Here is a 16,320-nt window from a genome sequence, read left to right as displayed (position 1 = left end):
GTGGAGATCAGCTATGCTGCGCTCCACAGTTCCAACGACTGTCACGGGTGGTAAGAAGGAACTGAGGGGGCGCTGGGTTGGCTGGGGCATATATCCGGCGCCATGAGGCGCCACTCCAGGGGGCACCTCAGCCAACCCACCGAGTGTTGCTGGGGTAAAAATCTTCTGACGATTGTGCACGTGGTGTGCACATACCTAATTCTTCAAGCAAGCACTTGAAGAATACAAACCATCAGGCTTCAGAGCATAAGCCAGTCAGTCACTGATGAGGTTAGGAAGCAGCTTCCATTATGGGCAAGGTATTCCATAAATTGTTGATCTCAGGGTTACTTGCACCTCTCAAGTATGTAACCAGACAGTGCTGGATTCAGGACTAGATGGACTATCAGCATGATCCACCATGGCTATATCTAGGTGTCTCACTCTTGCACTCAAGGGGAATGTTATGAGGGCTACTTACCACTCCCTGCAGGCTTGGTGGGATCAGCCCACAGTATACAGGGATGAAGGTGCTGCAAACACAGGCCTGAAAGAGAGCACAAACCCAGCATAAGAGATCAGAAACATTTTTGTAAGAAACAAACCAGGACCTGAAGACAGCAATTCCCTGGGAAGGCTGGCTCAGCCACCTGCTGGATCATCTGGAGAGAGGTGGCCTGTTGACCAACAGCAACCTGTTCAGAGAGTCTTGGCTGTGATTATATTCTAATGTGACAGAATTTTGGAACAAAGACCAATCCCTCAGTAATTCTCCAACAGAGGAGGGAGCCTGCAGATATCACCTAAGCCAAGGGTGGCCAAATTTTTTCGCCCGAGGGCCACATCTCGGTGGGGAAATTGGAGAGCCATGAATGTAGGGCTGGGGCAGGGAGTTGGGGTACGGGAGGGAGTGTTGGGTGTGATAGGGGGTGCAGTGTGCAGGAAGGGGCACAGGGCAAGAGGTTGGGGTGCCAGGTGTACAAGGGGGCTCAGGGCAGGGGGTTGGGTGCAAGAGGGGTTTGGAGCAGCTCTGGAGTGGCAGCGGCATACACTGGGGCCAAGGCAGGCTCCCTGCCCGCCTGCCCTAGCCCTGCGCCACTCTGGGAAGCGGCCAGCATCATGTCCCTGCGGCCCCTGCGGGAGCGGGCTCCTTGTGCTGTGTTTGCCTGTGGGTACCTCCCCCGAAGCTCCAATTGACCACAGTTCCCCATTCCTGGCCAATGAAGCTTCGGGGGAGGTACCCACAGGCAAGGGCAGCACAAGGAGCCCTCTGCCCCTCCCCCCCAGGGGCTGCAATCCCACAGGCTAGATCCAAAGCCCTGAGGGGCTGGATCCGGCCCATGGGCCATAGTTTGCCCACCCCTGACCTAAGCGGTGGAATGGGGAGGTAACAATTTCCCCACTCACCTGAATCAGCTCCTCTTTGGAATGGAACTCCGACAGGATCACATTCTCTCCATCAGAGACCCGTGTCAGCGAGATGCCCAGGCGTCCTTTAGCCACTTCATGCCCATTGTCTGGCAGGGTCTTGTACAAGCAGCTGCGGATGATTTTCACCAAGTTGAAGGATGGGTGTAGAGGGCCCAGGAACCTCTTCCGGGCTTCTTTTGAGACCTGAATGATATTAGCGCCCGCCTCACCTACAACCAAGATAGCCAGCAAACAGGTAAAAGATGCACCATGAAACTCGAGAGAACCATGGAAAAAGAAAAAACCTCACACAGTGGACAGTCACTTTGTGTGATGGGAGGTCATGGAGCCTGATCCTGGAGCCAGATCAGTTAGTTTTATGACCATTAACAACATCCGTAATTATGCAGCTCAAGATAGAGGTAAATGAGATTCATTCTTCAGGAGCATCAGGTGATCTGCCTTGAGATTAGAAATATTTCCAACCCACCCCACTCTATATTTCTAGCACTGCATGGTTGCACTGGTGCATTATCCCCTCAGCACAGACAGAGTCAGCCCAAGAGGCCAGTCCTTAAGACAACACAGATCTGGTCAGACCCTGCTCATCCATCCCCTCCATCATCCATACTGGCCCAACTTTACTGCCATCCCATACATTCCTGCTGGTAAAGCAGAGTGGCATTTAGCATTTCAGTCCTGTGGGAAGTTGATATTGCAACACTTGTTTTCATTTCGGATTGGGACAAAATTTGAAATAGAGGTTATTTTTAATGGAATGAAAAGTTTCTTTAAAAAGTTTTATTTCGGAAGTATCAAAACATTCCGAGTCAGTTTGACACAGCATCCATGTAAGAGGCAATGGTGCCTTATAGAATTTGTAATTCTGATGTCCCTTGTCCCCTTTCTCCCTTACTGACTAGGATCCTTGGCTGCACTATATCTCCCATAACACACCATGTGACTTGGTCAGAGGGGAAATGGCAGCGCATCATGGGAAACAGCTTGGTTCAGTTCAAATGGAAAGGTTTCCATTCAGGTGTACTCAACCTGAAACATTTTCTTTTTCCCGACTGGGTGGGAGGGGGGTTAGTTTAGCCAAAAATGGAAATTCTTACGGAAAGTTTCAAACTGAAACTTTCAGTTTGCAGAACTTGCATTTTCTCTTTAAATGAAATGAAAAAATTCTGGCCTGGCTCTACATGCAGGTTTCCTGTGGCTTGCTACTGTGCTTTGTTAATTGGCATCTGACAAGTCAAGTCTTGAGGATAGGATCAGTGTTACACAAAAGTCACCTCAGTTAATTGCATTTCCTATCACATACCTCTCCCCCAGAATGGGGGTGAATTCTCCTTATTTTTAAAGGGCCATTGTCTCATTCACCTGGTTTATGGTAGCCTGACATGTGGGAATAGACTCCAGAGTTTACCTAACCCTTCACCTTTCCAGTACGGCTCTTTACTAGCCAAATGTAGGTCTGGCAGGTGCATCTTTATTAAAGCCAGCAGCTGGGCCACCCCTGCTTATGCCCATGGATTGACCTCCAAGGAAACTCCTTTTGAGGGAAATTGCCTAGTTTGGAATGAACCTTCCTGCTACTAATAGAAATAGTAAGTGCTTTCCAACCATTAATTATCCTCAACTCTGAGCACCACCCACATCTCACATGGGGAAACTGAGGCAGCGAGGTTTAGGCCACCACTTTCCAAAAGATCTTTTCAACTTGTCTACCTCAGTCATTTAGGTGCCCAACCAAAGACACTTGGGCCTCAATTTTCAGAGTGCTGAGCACCTGCAACTCCAGTGGACTTCATATGAGTTGCAGGTGTTCTGCACCTCTGTAGATCAAGCCCTAGGACTCTCAGGTCAGGCACCTAAATGACGGAGGTACCTAAAATTATCAGAGCTTTTGGAAAAGTTCAGGGCCAAGTGATTACCTAAGATGTCTGAGAGGGAGCATGCTCATGGCAAAGCTGGGATTCATACACAGTAAGCCCTTGTTCCCAGGGCTCTGCTCAGACCCCACCTCTCTAGATTTACCACCTCACCTTGCTCCGCCTTCCACAGACTGGAGATTCAGCCTCTCCAGAGGGCCAGAGGTCAGCTGGCCACCCAGACCTAGTATGTGACCATCAACCCATATCACCAAGAAGTCAATGAAACAGACACTATTGACCTAGGTTGGATTTGAATGAGGGGCCTACAAAGGAAAGACTCCATATCCCAGTTTGTAGGGCACTGCTCTAGCAGAGACATTAAACAAGTGGCTAAATTAGACTGAAACAGAAGTCATGGGGTGAGATGGGGAGTGCTGCTCAGCCAAGCCTTGGAGCGGTCTCCCGCTGCTTTTAGTAGAAGAGAGGGAGTTGTGATTAAAAATCCTTCCACAGTTCCAAGCCTAGAAGGGAACATTTAGAAAAGGTTCAGCTGGTGAGCCATGGTCTAGGATTTGATTTGCTGAGCGCTGTTACAGTCTGATAGCGTGACCTTGTGACGCTTTCCCTGTGGAGTGGTTCCACCCCATTTAACTTGGGCTGCTCTGGAGAAGGACCCAATGGGAAGCCTGCTTCAACTTTAGCACAGTGACCTAGCTGGCACTGGACAGGGATGCAGCCATCTCCCTGCAGAGGGAAGGAACAGCTGATTCTGCTGAGCTGCCTCAAGCAGCCCAGTTTGGGAGGAGCATCAGAGCTCTGCAAAGAGAGAGTGTGAAGGAACAGAGGCAAAGGGGGCAGAATACCAGCCTGAGCCAAACCAAAAACCAGGCTGCAGTGCTGCTGTTTGCACGCACACATCATCACCCCCACAAGCCTCTCCTAGTAGAGCTGAGGAACAAGAGCCTTTGCTTTACATGCAGGATAAGAGCTACTCTCAGAGACAGAGGGAGAGGGGACAATGGTGGGGGGTGAAGGACTCTCACAAAATAGAGCTTCAGCTTCATGCAGGAACTGTTTTTGTCTGATTTGTAGAGCAGGAAGGCAGAGACCCAGTTAAAAATCAGCTCAGAATCCAGTGCCATCCCCCTCTCCAACTGCAGGAGGGAAACATTTGGTGTGGAATGAAAAGGATTCCAATGTGCTAATAAGCAACAAGCAATCACATTGTCAGAGCCCGAGGTATTGTGATGTTCCCCATTGAAAACAAGAAATGAAAAGCCACTTAGCACTTATATACACCACTCTTTCACGGTTAAAAGCATTTGGAAGCCAATTCCACAGCACTGAGTTAATGGGACCTTTGCTAGTCATTTCAGTGGGTGCAGGATTAGGCCCTTGAACTTCATTGAATATTTATAAATAAAGAGGTTCCAATTTTTAAGTGGAATTTGGAAACCATTAGTCTGCAACGGAGCCGAACAGTCTGAGCTCTCATCTGTGAAGCAGGTTTCAGCATGATCAACCCTTTGTCCTGCTCTGCCTGAGACCAGTATTCAGTGAGTGGCTTCACTTCTGATCTCAGTCCAGCATGAATTAGTCACATTTACTCATCTCCTCTCATCCCTGCCTGCATTCTATCTCTGCCTATCTAAAGCTGGTGGCACTGGGGGCTAGTGCTATCTACTAGGACCCCCCACCCCAGCAACATGTTATAAAAATGGTGGCCCACTTGTGCCAAAAAAAGTGGTATTCTGCATATCCAGTAGATTAAAAGCAGGGGCCAGCACTAGGGGATAGCAAGCAGGGCAATTGCATGGGGCCTCATGCCACAGGGGGCTCTGCAAAGCTAAGTTGGCTTCATCCCCATGTGGCAGAGTTCAGGCTTCAGCTTTGGCCCTAGGCAGTGGGGCTCAGGCTTCAGCTTTCTTCCCTGGGCCCTAGTGACTAATACCAGCCCTGCTTTCTGGTTTATTTGGGGGGGACCCCCTGAAACTTGCTCATGCCCCCCCAGAAGCCTCAGACCCCCTGGTTGAGAACCTAACCTAGAAGGTTATCAGTATTCTGTTTAGGTTATTATATCATAACCATCACCATAGTATCCAAGTGCCCCACAAATACCCCTATAAGGGACAGGTATATTTGGCCTATTTACTGATGGGGGGGCAGAGTGGTTAAGTGACTTGCCCAACATCACACAAGAAGTCTATGGCAGAGCTGAGATGTAAACTCAAATATCCCAAGTTCCAGTCCAGTGCCTTAACCACAAGGCCATCCAGCCCCCCATGCAAAACTGGGATGTGCATGTTGGGAAACTATGGGTTGAGCCAAGAACACCAAGCTCCCTTGCTGTGGTTCCTGCACTCTGGATGTGAATGCTTGCGTATGGAACGAGAGGGGCACAGGGTTAAAGAACCACAAAGGGGAGGATTATGCAACAAGAGATGTTTACTGACAAGAAGAGAGTTCTTAGAGCCAGCACTTCAGTTTGCTGGCCATGGCTGAGAGAGAACACACACACAATTAGCGCAAATATTGTTAGTATTTTAGCCAGTTATTGATTAGCAAAACATCTGGGTGGGATTTTTTTTTTTTTTAAATCAGAGCTTGACCAGCAAACGCTAGGTTAAGCTGAGATATGTTGCTCCTCATGTCTGAGCATCCACCTATTTCCCCCACCCTCCTGCCCCAGACAGTTGTAAAATAGGGCCTGGTGTGACATGGCGGGAAGGGGGCAAGAGGTAAAATGAGGAAGATGGGGAATGAGGCAACACTGACTGGAAGAGAGGAGAAATCCTTTCCCTCCCCACACCAATTCCTTCCCCCACTCCGCAAACAGGGGACAGCAGAAATCTTTTAAGAAGCAGAAGCCTTAAAACCTCAGATACTGGCGTATGGGGTGCAGAGAGACAGTGAACTGGAGCCCTGTGGGACTGAGAATGGACATCTTTGGGGGACTTCTCCCGCCTCCTTTAACGCTATTCAGTGCTTAAGAACTGAGGTGAGACTGCTGTAGGCTGTGAGCTTCTTAGGTTATTTTGAGCTATTACAGACAATGGTAGGATGGGCCATACTGAGTGCTCATTGGAGACTTCACTTTCATAGAATCACAGGACTGGAAGGGACCTTGAGAGGTCAGCTAGTCCAGGCCCCTGCACTCATGGCAGGACTAAGTATTATCTAGACCCCCCTGACAGGTGTTTGTCCAACCTGCTCTTAAAAATCCCCAATGGAGATCCCACAACCTCCCTAGGCAATTTATTCCAGTGCTTAACCACTCTGACAGTTAGGAAGTTTTTCCTAATGTACAACCTAAACTGCCCTTGCTGCAATTTAACCCCATTGCTTCATGTCCTATCCTCAGAGAACCACTTCGGTTCTTCCTTGTTTTGTTGTTTCCTTCAGTCATTTAGGTGAAAAGTATAGGGCTGCTCTGCGTGTGTAAAGAAAAGAGAAGTGTATCATGAGGAGCCCAATCTAGCCTGTTATCCTGCCTTTGGCAATGGCCAGCACCTGAGCCTGCAAAGGCAGGGTTCTTAGCACACCATGCAAGACTAATTGTGCAATGCTGTACAGAGGTCGAGGGGAAGGAGAAGCTTCCAGAATGCCACAAGCAGCAGCTAAAAAGCAGAAGCATGAGATTTGATTACTCTTATTCAGCTTGCATAGCCAGAGGCTTATTACTAGTCATATCAGTTACCCCACCATTTGATAAACGTTCCCCATGCCCTCCCACAGCAGCCAGTGCAACGGGTTGACAACACACTGTAAACAAAGAAGTTGGATAGAGGGTCTATGGATCAAAAGTAGCAAGCCCAGTGCCCCAGATGGGCAGAGAAGGCTTGATGGAGCAGCACTGGGAGCTGTTTGCACTGCTGCTGCCTCTACTGGATTTGTTCCCTGGACGGAAATGATAGTCTCCAAGGCTGTCAGTACAGCACTAAGCTCACCACATTATGTTAGATGAGCCATTGATCCTCGTGAGCTAGTTATTCTTTGAGTCCTTACATACAGGAAGTTGTAAGTATATGAAAAGCCACTATTCGGCTACTCCATATAAAAGCAGCCGTTGCCCTGAAAGCTTGGGCGTGACAGCACTGAAGGATAAAAACTCCCTTGGGGAGGGATGGGCAGAGTGAACTCCAGAGCCAGGGACTTTCCTGGAATCAGGGCCAGTGCAGAGGTCCTGCCAAAGGGGATCATGTTCATTCATTTGGGTGGTCATTGTCACAGGACAGGTGACATCTGTGAAGGCATCTGAACATAAATGGGTGGGTGTTATACCCCCATGACAACCAGAGATGCTGTTCCAGGAAAGCGCAAAACAAATTCTGCTTTGGGTTTTGCTAGGGACTGCCAGTGAGGATGACCAGAGAGCTGGTGAAGGCCAAACATTAAGGGGAGAGGGGGGGAGGGAGAAAGAGGAAGCCCACCTACCCCTCCCCCCCACAAGGTACCAACTAGCCTGCAATGGATGTTTGCACATTAGCCTCATTATTGGGCCTGATCTAATGCCAACAGAAGAAGTCAGTGGAAAGGCTCCAATGGGTCTTTGTATAGAAGAACCTAACCTGTATGCCACTTCTGTCTGCTCTGGCTGTGCCTGTGGGACACATGTAGAAAGTCTGTCTCATCAAAAAGCCATTTCCACTAAAAGACAGGTCAATGGAAAAATTTGACCGGCAGTAGTTATAAACAGACTCCTCCTCTCCCTGCCCCCCCTTAAGTCCTCTATGCCATCTGAATGCTCCTGAGCAGCACCTGCCTATTAGAATCCCAGGACATGGTAGCACATGAGAAGTGCCAGACTGACAGCCCTGGTGAATGAAGTCCCAAATATCCCTGTGCCCTTGCAGAATCAGCTCTGAGGAAAGGCCATAGTTCAGTCTCCAGGCCAGCTCAGACCTTAGCCTCTGTGTAGAGGCTACCAAAGGGGTGAATTAATACTAGCTGTGGGGCTGGTCTGCTTGTTCTTAGTCTCGTTCCTAGCTACACCAAACCCATTTCCACATAGGTTACTATATAGCTAGACATGGTAGGTTACTATATAGCTAGACATGGTAGGTTACTATATAGCTAGACATGGTAAAGACCCCACCATCTGTGAAGCTGCTGCAGTCTGGTTCCCACAACCATAACAAGTAGAACCTGGTGCCAAAATACCAGAGGTCCAAGTCTCCTTTGCCGTGCACACTGTGTGATCATTCACACATTAGTGCAAAGGGTGTGTAAAGGAACACACAGTGCACAGGGCAACAGAGAACTGGGCCTCAAGCTGCCAGGAGAAGTGGGGAAGAAGAAATGGAAGAGGAGGAGACAGATATTCTGCAGAGATCTAAAGGAGCCTACAAGGCTATGCTTTCCACTGAGGCCAAGCACACTACCAGGGGTTAATGACAATCTAACCACACTTCTGCAATAAAGTTTGGGGTGGGGAAAGCGGATGATAGGTCATTTTCAGCATTAGAACTGGATCTAAAAGCAGCACCTTGAATCAAGGGCATATGGTACAGTACTAAAGAACGCAAAGCATCACCAGACCTAATTAACATCTGCCCTCTTATCAGCAAGAGATAATCTGACCTGCAAAATATTTAAGCCAATAAAAAACAAAATGGAAGAATGACTGCAAATAAAAAGATAGGAACAGCGCATCCAGGAGAATGAAAGAGGAGTTTTAACATTAGCCTAAAGCCATTCCTGCTGCCACCCACCCAGGGAGTTGTGGCTCCCTTTGGAAAGGCTCCATCTCGGCATAAAGAGCACCAGTCCATGCCAGGGACATTCCTGTTCCATTAGCTGTAGCAGCTGGCACACATGGAGCATGAACTTAGGACATGGGTGGGGAAGCAATTTGATGCTGGGTGGAACCACAAGTAAAGGGAAAGTTAACGGCATCACTGTGCTTGGTTTCCAATGTACCCAGAAAGGATGAGACTAAAGAGTGAGGAATGGATTGCTCTAACACCCTCTCTGCCTGTCCCCAGGGGGTAAGAAATGGATAGTAGCTCCTCAAGAGAGATTTAAGGGCTTCAGATAGAATTCAGGCATTTTATGAAGTTGGGGCCGTGCTGGACATGCCAGAGACTGGCCTATGCTACCCCTCCACCTCTGCCAACACCAGTGCTAGGCACCAGCATGGTTAGTTTAGGTGCAGCTTTCCCATTTCTAATGCACTCAGCCCCATTTTGCTGCCCTTGTCTTTACCCCTGCAGAAGACCTGCTGTCATTCAATCACTCCACTCAACTGTCACCAAGAGGATTCAAGTGAGTTCCCCTCTGCATAGGGAATGGCAAGAGCAGCAGGATGTTAGTCAAGCACTACGATCTGCCTTGGCTATTTAGAGTGTAAACTCTTCAGGGCAGGTGCTGTCTTCCAACAGGTGTACACAGCACTCAAAGTCCCAACCAAGATCAGGGCCACATTTACATGCTGCTGTACAGATACTGTAACAGAGGGTCTAATCAGATGTCCACATTCCCAACTTCCCCGAGACTCTCATAATAAGGAGAAGAATGTATGTTCTCCCCCACCCCCGCCTGCCCCCAAAGCAGACTCGTCTTCCAGCGTTACAGGAGTTGCCTTATTGCCTTCCACCTGCTCTAGTAAAGCATTACAGCTCCTCCCTGCTACTTTCCCCTTCTCTCTCTCCTGCTCAGAACAGCTTTTTGGAGGGTTTGTCTGCTTTTCCCCGGGAGCAAACAGCGTAGAACTGAATTGTGCTCTGCTCACTCCACATGGGGGTCCATGTTGTTACACTCACCTGCTTTCTGAATACTGAGGGTAAGTCACATGCTATTTCCCCAGTTGTCGCCAGGATGGTTATGTTTCCATTTTAAATGTTTTAAACAGAGCTGATCTGGAATTTTCCAACTGAGGGGCTTTTGAGTGGTGGGCGGAAATCAGAATACTAATCTGTCAATCCAGAACAGTTGGTGGGAAAGGGTCAATTGCAACAACTCTCCCGAGTCAAAGTTTCCAAACAGTCTATCTTGACATGGGACAAAACATTTTTCAGTTCCAAATGACTTCAGTATAAATTAACTAAAATTTCAAAACAAAAAAGTGGAAAAAAAACCCACACACAAAAAAGGTCAAAATTAAACAAAACATTTTGATTGACCCAACCAGAAATTCTTTGGCTTGGTTCATGAGAATTTTTAAGATGGACTTTTCATCCTGATTCATGATGGGGAAAGATTTTGAAATCTTAAAAAAAAAAAAAAAAAAAAAAAAAAAAAAACACACACCACACACACGCACCACCCTCTCCAGGGATTGGAAAACCATTTCCTGGCCAACTTGAGATGTAAACAAGATTCACCGCAACAGGATTTGCAAATCAACAGCATGGAAATTTCACAGGGAGAGAAGATTTGCTTATGGAACTTTTCCTTGGGCAACTCGATTGCCAGAATGGTCTCTTTTCACCATTTACAAGGAACCTCGCATGGCTGCAAACTAAACCATTCCCTGAATTCCAAGGTTAAGCCATCTCTGCCTCTTACAGGGTAACCCAGGGAATCACACTGCAGTGTAACTGGGAGGGTGCAGTCCTCTTCATTAGCTGTCTCTTACAGGCTGTCTGTTGCTTTTATTCATGCTGTCACTTTCTTCTGGGCTCCTTAGGGCGGAGCAAGAAGTGGGTTTGGTTGGACTTTTTACAATGTTGATCAGCTGTTAAAGCTAGGAAATCTAGAAGGGGAAGGGAGCATGTCAAAGCTCTTGAGCAAACTGGGAAAAGGGGCACCATGCCAAGAAGGGAAGAGGTAAGAGATTCCTTCACCTACCACCAAAAATGAACAGAAAACTAACTCCATGAAAAGCCAACAAGCAATCGCTGTAAGTCACAGGTCCTTAGAATCTGGAGCAGAAACAGTACAGATAAGATTTGGACATTTCAGTTTTTTCTTCCTATGCTTCACAGGTGACATCCATGCTGAAGGAACACCACAGTACCAGGCTATTCACTGTGGGAGGAACAGTGAATATCATAGCAGGCAGGTAAACTGGGTTCCCGTCCTGGTTCTGCCACAGATACTTGCATGACCTTGGACATGTCACTTATGGCCAGATTGTCAGGCCTTAACCTCCCCCAGGCATGTGCACACACTTACACCTGCATTTCACAAGCACAGATACTTGTGCCTTTACGAACAACTGCACACACAGAGCAGTGGCATTATCAGGGGTTTGCAACTGCAGTGTATTGTACATGTGGAGGTGGGTGTTGCTCACAGCACCCATGTGTGTATTTTTGGCCCACCTGTGGGTGAAGACCAGGCAGCAGATCACCTGAAAACAGTCTATGCCTTACTGTGTCTGCCACAGTTTCCCCATCTCTAGAGCAGGTATTGTAGATCACTTGGTGTCATACATGGCTTTTCTGCAGTGACTGCTTCCTGCATCCCAGAACCATGTACTGGACACAAATCAGACATCAAGAATTATAAACATTCAAAACCAATTGGAGAACATTTCAATCTCTGGTCACTCGATTACAGACCTAAAAGTGGCAATTCTTCAACAAAAGAAACTTCAAAAACAGACTTGAACAAGAGACTGCTGAATTGGAATTAATTTGCAAACTGGATACAATTAACTTAGGCTTGAATAGAGACTGGGAGTGGATGGGTCATTACACAAAGTAAAACTATTTCCCCGTGTTTATTCCCCCCCCACACACACCCGTTCCTCAGACATTCTTGTCAACTGCTGGAAATGGCCCACCTTGATTATCACTACAAAAGGTCCCCCACTCCACCCCCGGCCCTCCTGCTGGTAATAGCTCACCTTAAGTGATCACTCTGGTCACAGTGTGTATGGCAACACCCATTGTTTCATGGTCTCTGTATATAAATTTCCCCACTGTATTTTCCACTGAATGCATCCGATGAAGTGAACTGTAGCTCATGAAAGATTATGCTCAGATAAACTGGTTAGTCTCTAAGGTGCCACAAGTCCTCCTTTTCTTTTTGAGAACCATGTACTGTATCTTGTCTGGGTGGAGGGGTGGGTGTCGGATTTCTCACAGGCATTAGTGTCTCATGTTCTACACCTTTTCAATTTTGTTTGCTGTCTGGAAAGTGTATAAATCCTTAGATCATAAACTATTTAAAATAATATTTCCAGAGTCCTGTATGGGGAGTTAGAACAGGGGTGGGCAAACCTTTTGGCCTGAGGGCCACATTGGGGCTCCAAAACTGCATAGAGGGCTGGTAGGAAAGGCTGTGCCTCTCCAAAAAGCCTGGCCCCACCCCCTATCCACCCCCTTCCACTTCCTACCCCCTGACTGCCCCCCCCAGGACTCCCCACCCATCCAACCCCCCCTGCTCCTTGTCCCCTAACTGGCCCCCTGGGACCCCACCCCTTATCCAACCCCCCCTGCTCCCTGTCCCCTGACCTCTATCCACACCCCTGCCCCATGACAGGCCCCCGGGGACTCCCATGCCTATCCAACTGCCCCCTGAGATCCCATGCCCCTTATCCAACCCCCCTGCTCCTCGCCCCCTTACCATGCCGCTCAGAGCGGCATGTCTGGCAGCCGCACCCCCCGGCTGGAGCCAGCTATGCCACCGCACTGCCTGGCAGGAGCTCGCAGCCCTGCCGCCCAGAGCGCTGGCAGCATGGCATGCTGAGGCTGCATGGGGTGGGGCAGCAGGGGAGGAGCTGGGGGCTAGCCTCCCTGGCCAGGAGCTCAAGGGCCAGGAGGATGGTCCCACGGGTCAGATATGGCCTGTGGGCCAGTTTGCCTACCTCCGAGTTAGAATTAGCATGAATCTTTTGCAGGCATTCGGTATGATCATTTATGAAACCCAAGCATGTTAAGGAGTGTCATACTAGTACAAAGAGTTCCTCTAGGACTTTATTTTTTAAATTTTTAAATAGATTCATAGATATTTAGGTCAGAAGGGACCATTATGATCATCTAGTCTGACCTCCTGCACAATGCAGGCCACAGAATTTCACCCACCACTCCTGCAAAAAACCTCACACCTATATCTGTGCTACTGAAGTCCTCAAATCATGATTTAAAGACTTCAAGAAGCAGAGAATCCTCCAGCAAGTGACCCGTGCCCCATGCTACAGAGCAAGGCGAAAAACCTCCAGGGCCTCTTCCAATCTGCCCTGGAGGAAAATTCCTTTCCGACCCCAAATATGGCGATCAGCTAAACCCTGAGCATATGGGCAAGATTCATCAGCCAGATACTACAGAAAATTCTTTCCTGAATAGATTCAGTCCCTCCCCTCACCCCACCCCACCGCTTTGGCACCTGTTAATGAGACGGGGATTGGCTGACTGTTCCTGATGAGCATGTGAGAAAGGAGACTTTTCTAAACTGTAGACATAGTAAATACAGACCCCTCCCCTCCCCTCGAGGTCAACCTATAGGTCAGCCTTGTTGCATAATCCGCTACTCCTATGGTAAATGCTTCATTCGTCAGAGGGCCTGTGCAGAACTCAGATACAGCATTGTACAAACAGTTCTGCGAAGGAGGGTTCCTAGAAAGCCTGGCCATAGGCCATAAATAGCCTGCTCTTTTTTCCTTGAGTTTTCCGGCTCATTTCCCTCTAGTTTTCAATGGGAGCAGAATAAGGGATCGGTTACAGTTCCCCTATCTAGGAAAGCAAGTACTGTTACCCTCTACGGCAGACTTGTCCCCACCAGGGTGCCCTCCTGTGGCAAGACTGATAAATCCTGCCTCAGTTTCTCCTACAGTCCCTGAGGCTGCCTGAGTTTCCTTATCTTCTCTACCACCAATCAAACTTGACTGTCACCTCCTTGGTGGAGGACAGAAATGTTACCATCCTAATTGTAGCCCTGCTTCTGGGCATAAATTTTTTAGTATAAATGCAACTATCAGCAGATCCTTCAGATTACGACGATTCTCAAAACCCCAAAGTAAAACAGATTAAAATGTAGCAGTTCTCCAGCTGCACACCAGGGACCATCTCCAGGCCACCCACCAGAGAGTCAATAGTCCCACTTCAATTCCTCTGCCCCTCTTCCAGAGCCTCTACGCCCCTCAAAGTTCCCCAGGCTGTTCCAACTCCTCTCCACAGCCTGCAACTTAGACCTTCTGCAAGAGAGCTTGATGCAGTGTTCTGCTCTGGAAACCCCTTCACTGACAAGTCTTATCCCTACTCATGGGAAACTCCTTCCAGAATCAACCCTCAGCCTGCACTGGCTGAGCTGGTTCTTCCCCTTTATTGGGGGGGCCTCTGCACAAGCCTTCCCCTCACCAGGGCTTCCCTCCAGTGACTCCCATCCATAGCACTCCTCAAATAGTGCATCAGTTCTCTACACACTAGTTCCCCCCCAGCAGCTCCTGACTATGGCTCTCATGCAACTCTCACCAGCTCTCTGCTGCTCTTTCCTGTTGCCTGGGTCATTCTAGAGGCCAGGTGCCCTGTATCAGACCCCATCCATCTCATCACAGGTGACTTGAACCCATTCTCTCAAAGGGGCCCGGTTACTCTTCAACACCCCCATTTTACAGGTGAGTGGCTAAAGCTGCAAGATCAAGGAACAAAGGTTGCTGGAGCTCAGCCCCTACAATCAAGGCCAGATATTCAAAAGGGCTCAGCAGGTTGTTTCAGAAGGGCTCAGCATCCATCTGACCCACACTATAGGTGCCAAGTACTAGAGGTCTGGCTTCATGTGACCTGCCGAAAGACATGGAATATGGCAGAGTGGACAACTGGACTTCCCTCCCCTGGGTCCCAGGGCAGTGCTTCAGCCACAAGGCCAGCCCTCCTACCTAATAAATAGGTATTACGTACAGGTTATGCTAACTGTTTCAGTCTGAGTAGAGACCCACTGGCCACAGTTTAACAAAACAAACACACACAACCTAAAGGCTCCTTTTGGGGTTAGTCTTTGGAGACCAGGAGGTGTGGCCATCAGCTGTGGTCCAGTTTCCTATTAGGAGATCAACCCCAACTAGAAATAGGTCTGTCCCCTTTCCCTGCCCCATCGAAGAGTGAGGAGATGGTAGATAAAAATGGATTTAAGCCACCTTGGGTTTTGCCTCAGCTCTCACAAGTCAATCATCCCACATGCTGCTACCTTCCACCCCGCATACACAGCGCGGTAAGACACCGTCCCAGAGTCCATAGGTAAGCACAGTTGTTTGAGTTCCATCTATGCAAGGCAGCTGGCAACTCTGCCAGAGTGCAAGGCAGGATATATTGGCCATGAAGGGCTAACAGGAATTCAGTTGTGTTTTTTCAGCTAAACAGTACGCTGGAGAGAGCTAGTGGGAGCAGGCAGGTGAACTGTACAAGCTGCAATTCTTAGTTACATTTTACATCTAAAACCTTTATGTTAGAGTCCAAGGCATTGCACAATAGTAAGTCATGTGAACAGCGGTCTGACTCACTACTGCCTTTGTATCAGGCATTGAAATACTTGTCTATGCCAAGCCATGTATAAGGGGGTAGAGAAGAGCTTAGCTTAGACTGGCAGCCAGGATCATTCTGCTTTGTTGCTATTGGGATTAAAGCAGTTGATCCAGGCTGGATCATCTTTTCTTTCATCATAAGATAATTCCCTTATGTAAGTCTTAATACAGTGATCAGCAATGCAGCATTAGGGAGATGTTAGCATGGCAGAACAAAGCACAAAAGGGGGAGGTTTTAAAATAAGACTGACCCTCTCTACCCAGGAATCTAGCAAGACATACTGAAGAGCCAACTTCAGCCCCCTCTCCAGGCAACCCTCCAGAACTCAGTGGAACGCTCTGATGTGAGGATAGAATGAAACCCACTAAGCACAAGGGACGATTCTGTTCTGACCCCCTGCTCCTGGGTTAAGGAGAGATCAGAACTTTCTGCCATGTGGCATCTATAGGAGATGAGATCGATCAGGAGCTGCATGCCAAGTAAACTGCAATGCTCATTTCTTTGAGGTCCCCACCCTGCAAATGCCAAAGCAGGAAGACAGGAGACAAACACACATGCACACACACACCCCCACCCAAACCCCCTCCAGGAGAGTTAAATGGCCTGATTCTCTACTGCCTTGTACAGGCATAGATGACCACACACAGGGC

At 48.3% G+C, this 16,320-nt stretch overlaps 1 protein-coding gene across 2 annotated transcripts in view; it reads right to left on the bottom strand.

Annotated features, from left to right (window-relative positions):
* The window catches only part of PNPLA2 (patatin like domain 2, triacylglycerol lipase), a 52,323-nt gene that overhangs the window by 21,989 nt on the left and 14,014 nt on the right, over positions 1 to 16,320 (bottom strand). For both annotated transcript variants that reach the window (XM_048854950.2, XM_048854951.2), the window contains exons 2-3: positions 1,387 to 1,619; positions 461 to 526 (exon numbers count right to left, since the gene is read on the bottom strand). In XM_048854950.2, the coding sequence (XP_048710907.2) occupies positions 461 to 526; positions 1,387 to 1,619 (299 nt within the window). The remainder of the gene's footprint in view (positions 1 to 460; positions 527 to 1,386; positions 1,620 to 16,320) is intronic.

Source organism: Caretta caretta, chromosome 6 (assembly GCF_965140235.1).
Source record: "Caretta caretta isolate rCarCar2 chromosome 6, rCarCar1.hap1, whole genome shotgun sequence".
NCBI classification, from domain to species: Eukaryota; Metazoa; Chordata; order Testudines; family Cheloniidae; genus Caretta; species Caretta caretta.
This window is presented reverse-complemented; position numbering and strand designations above follow the sequence as displayed.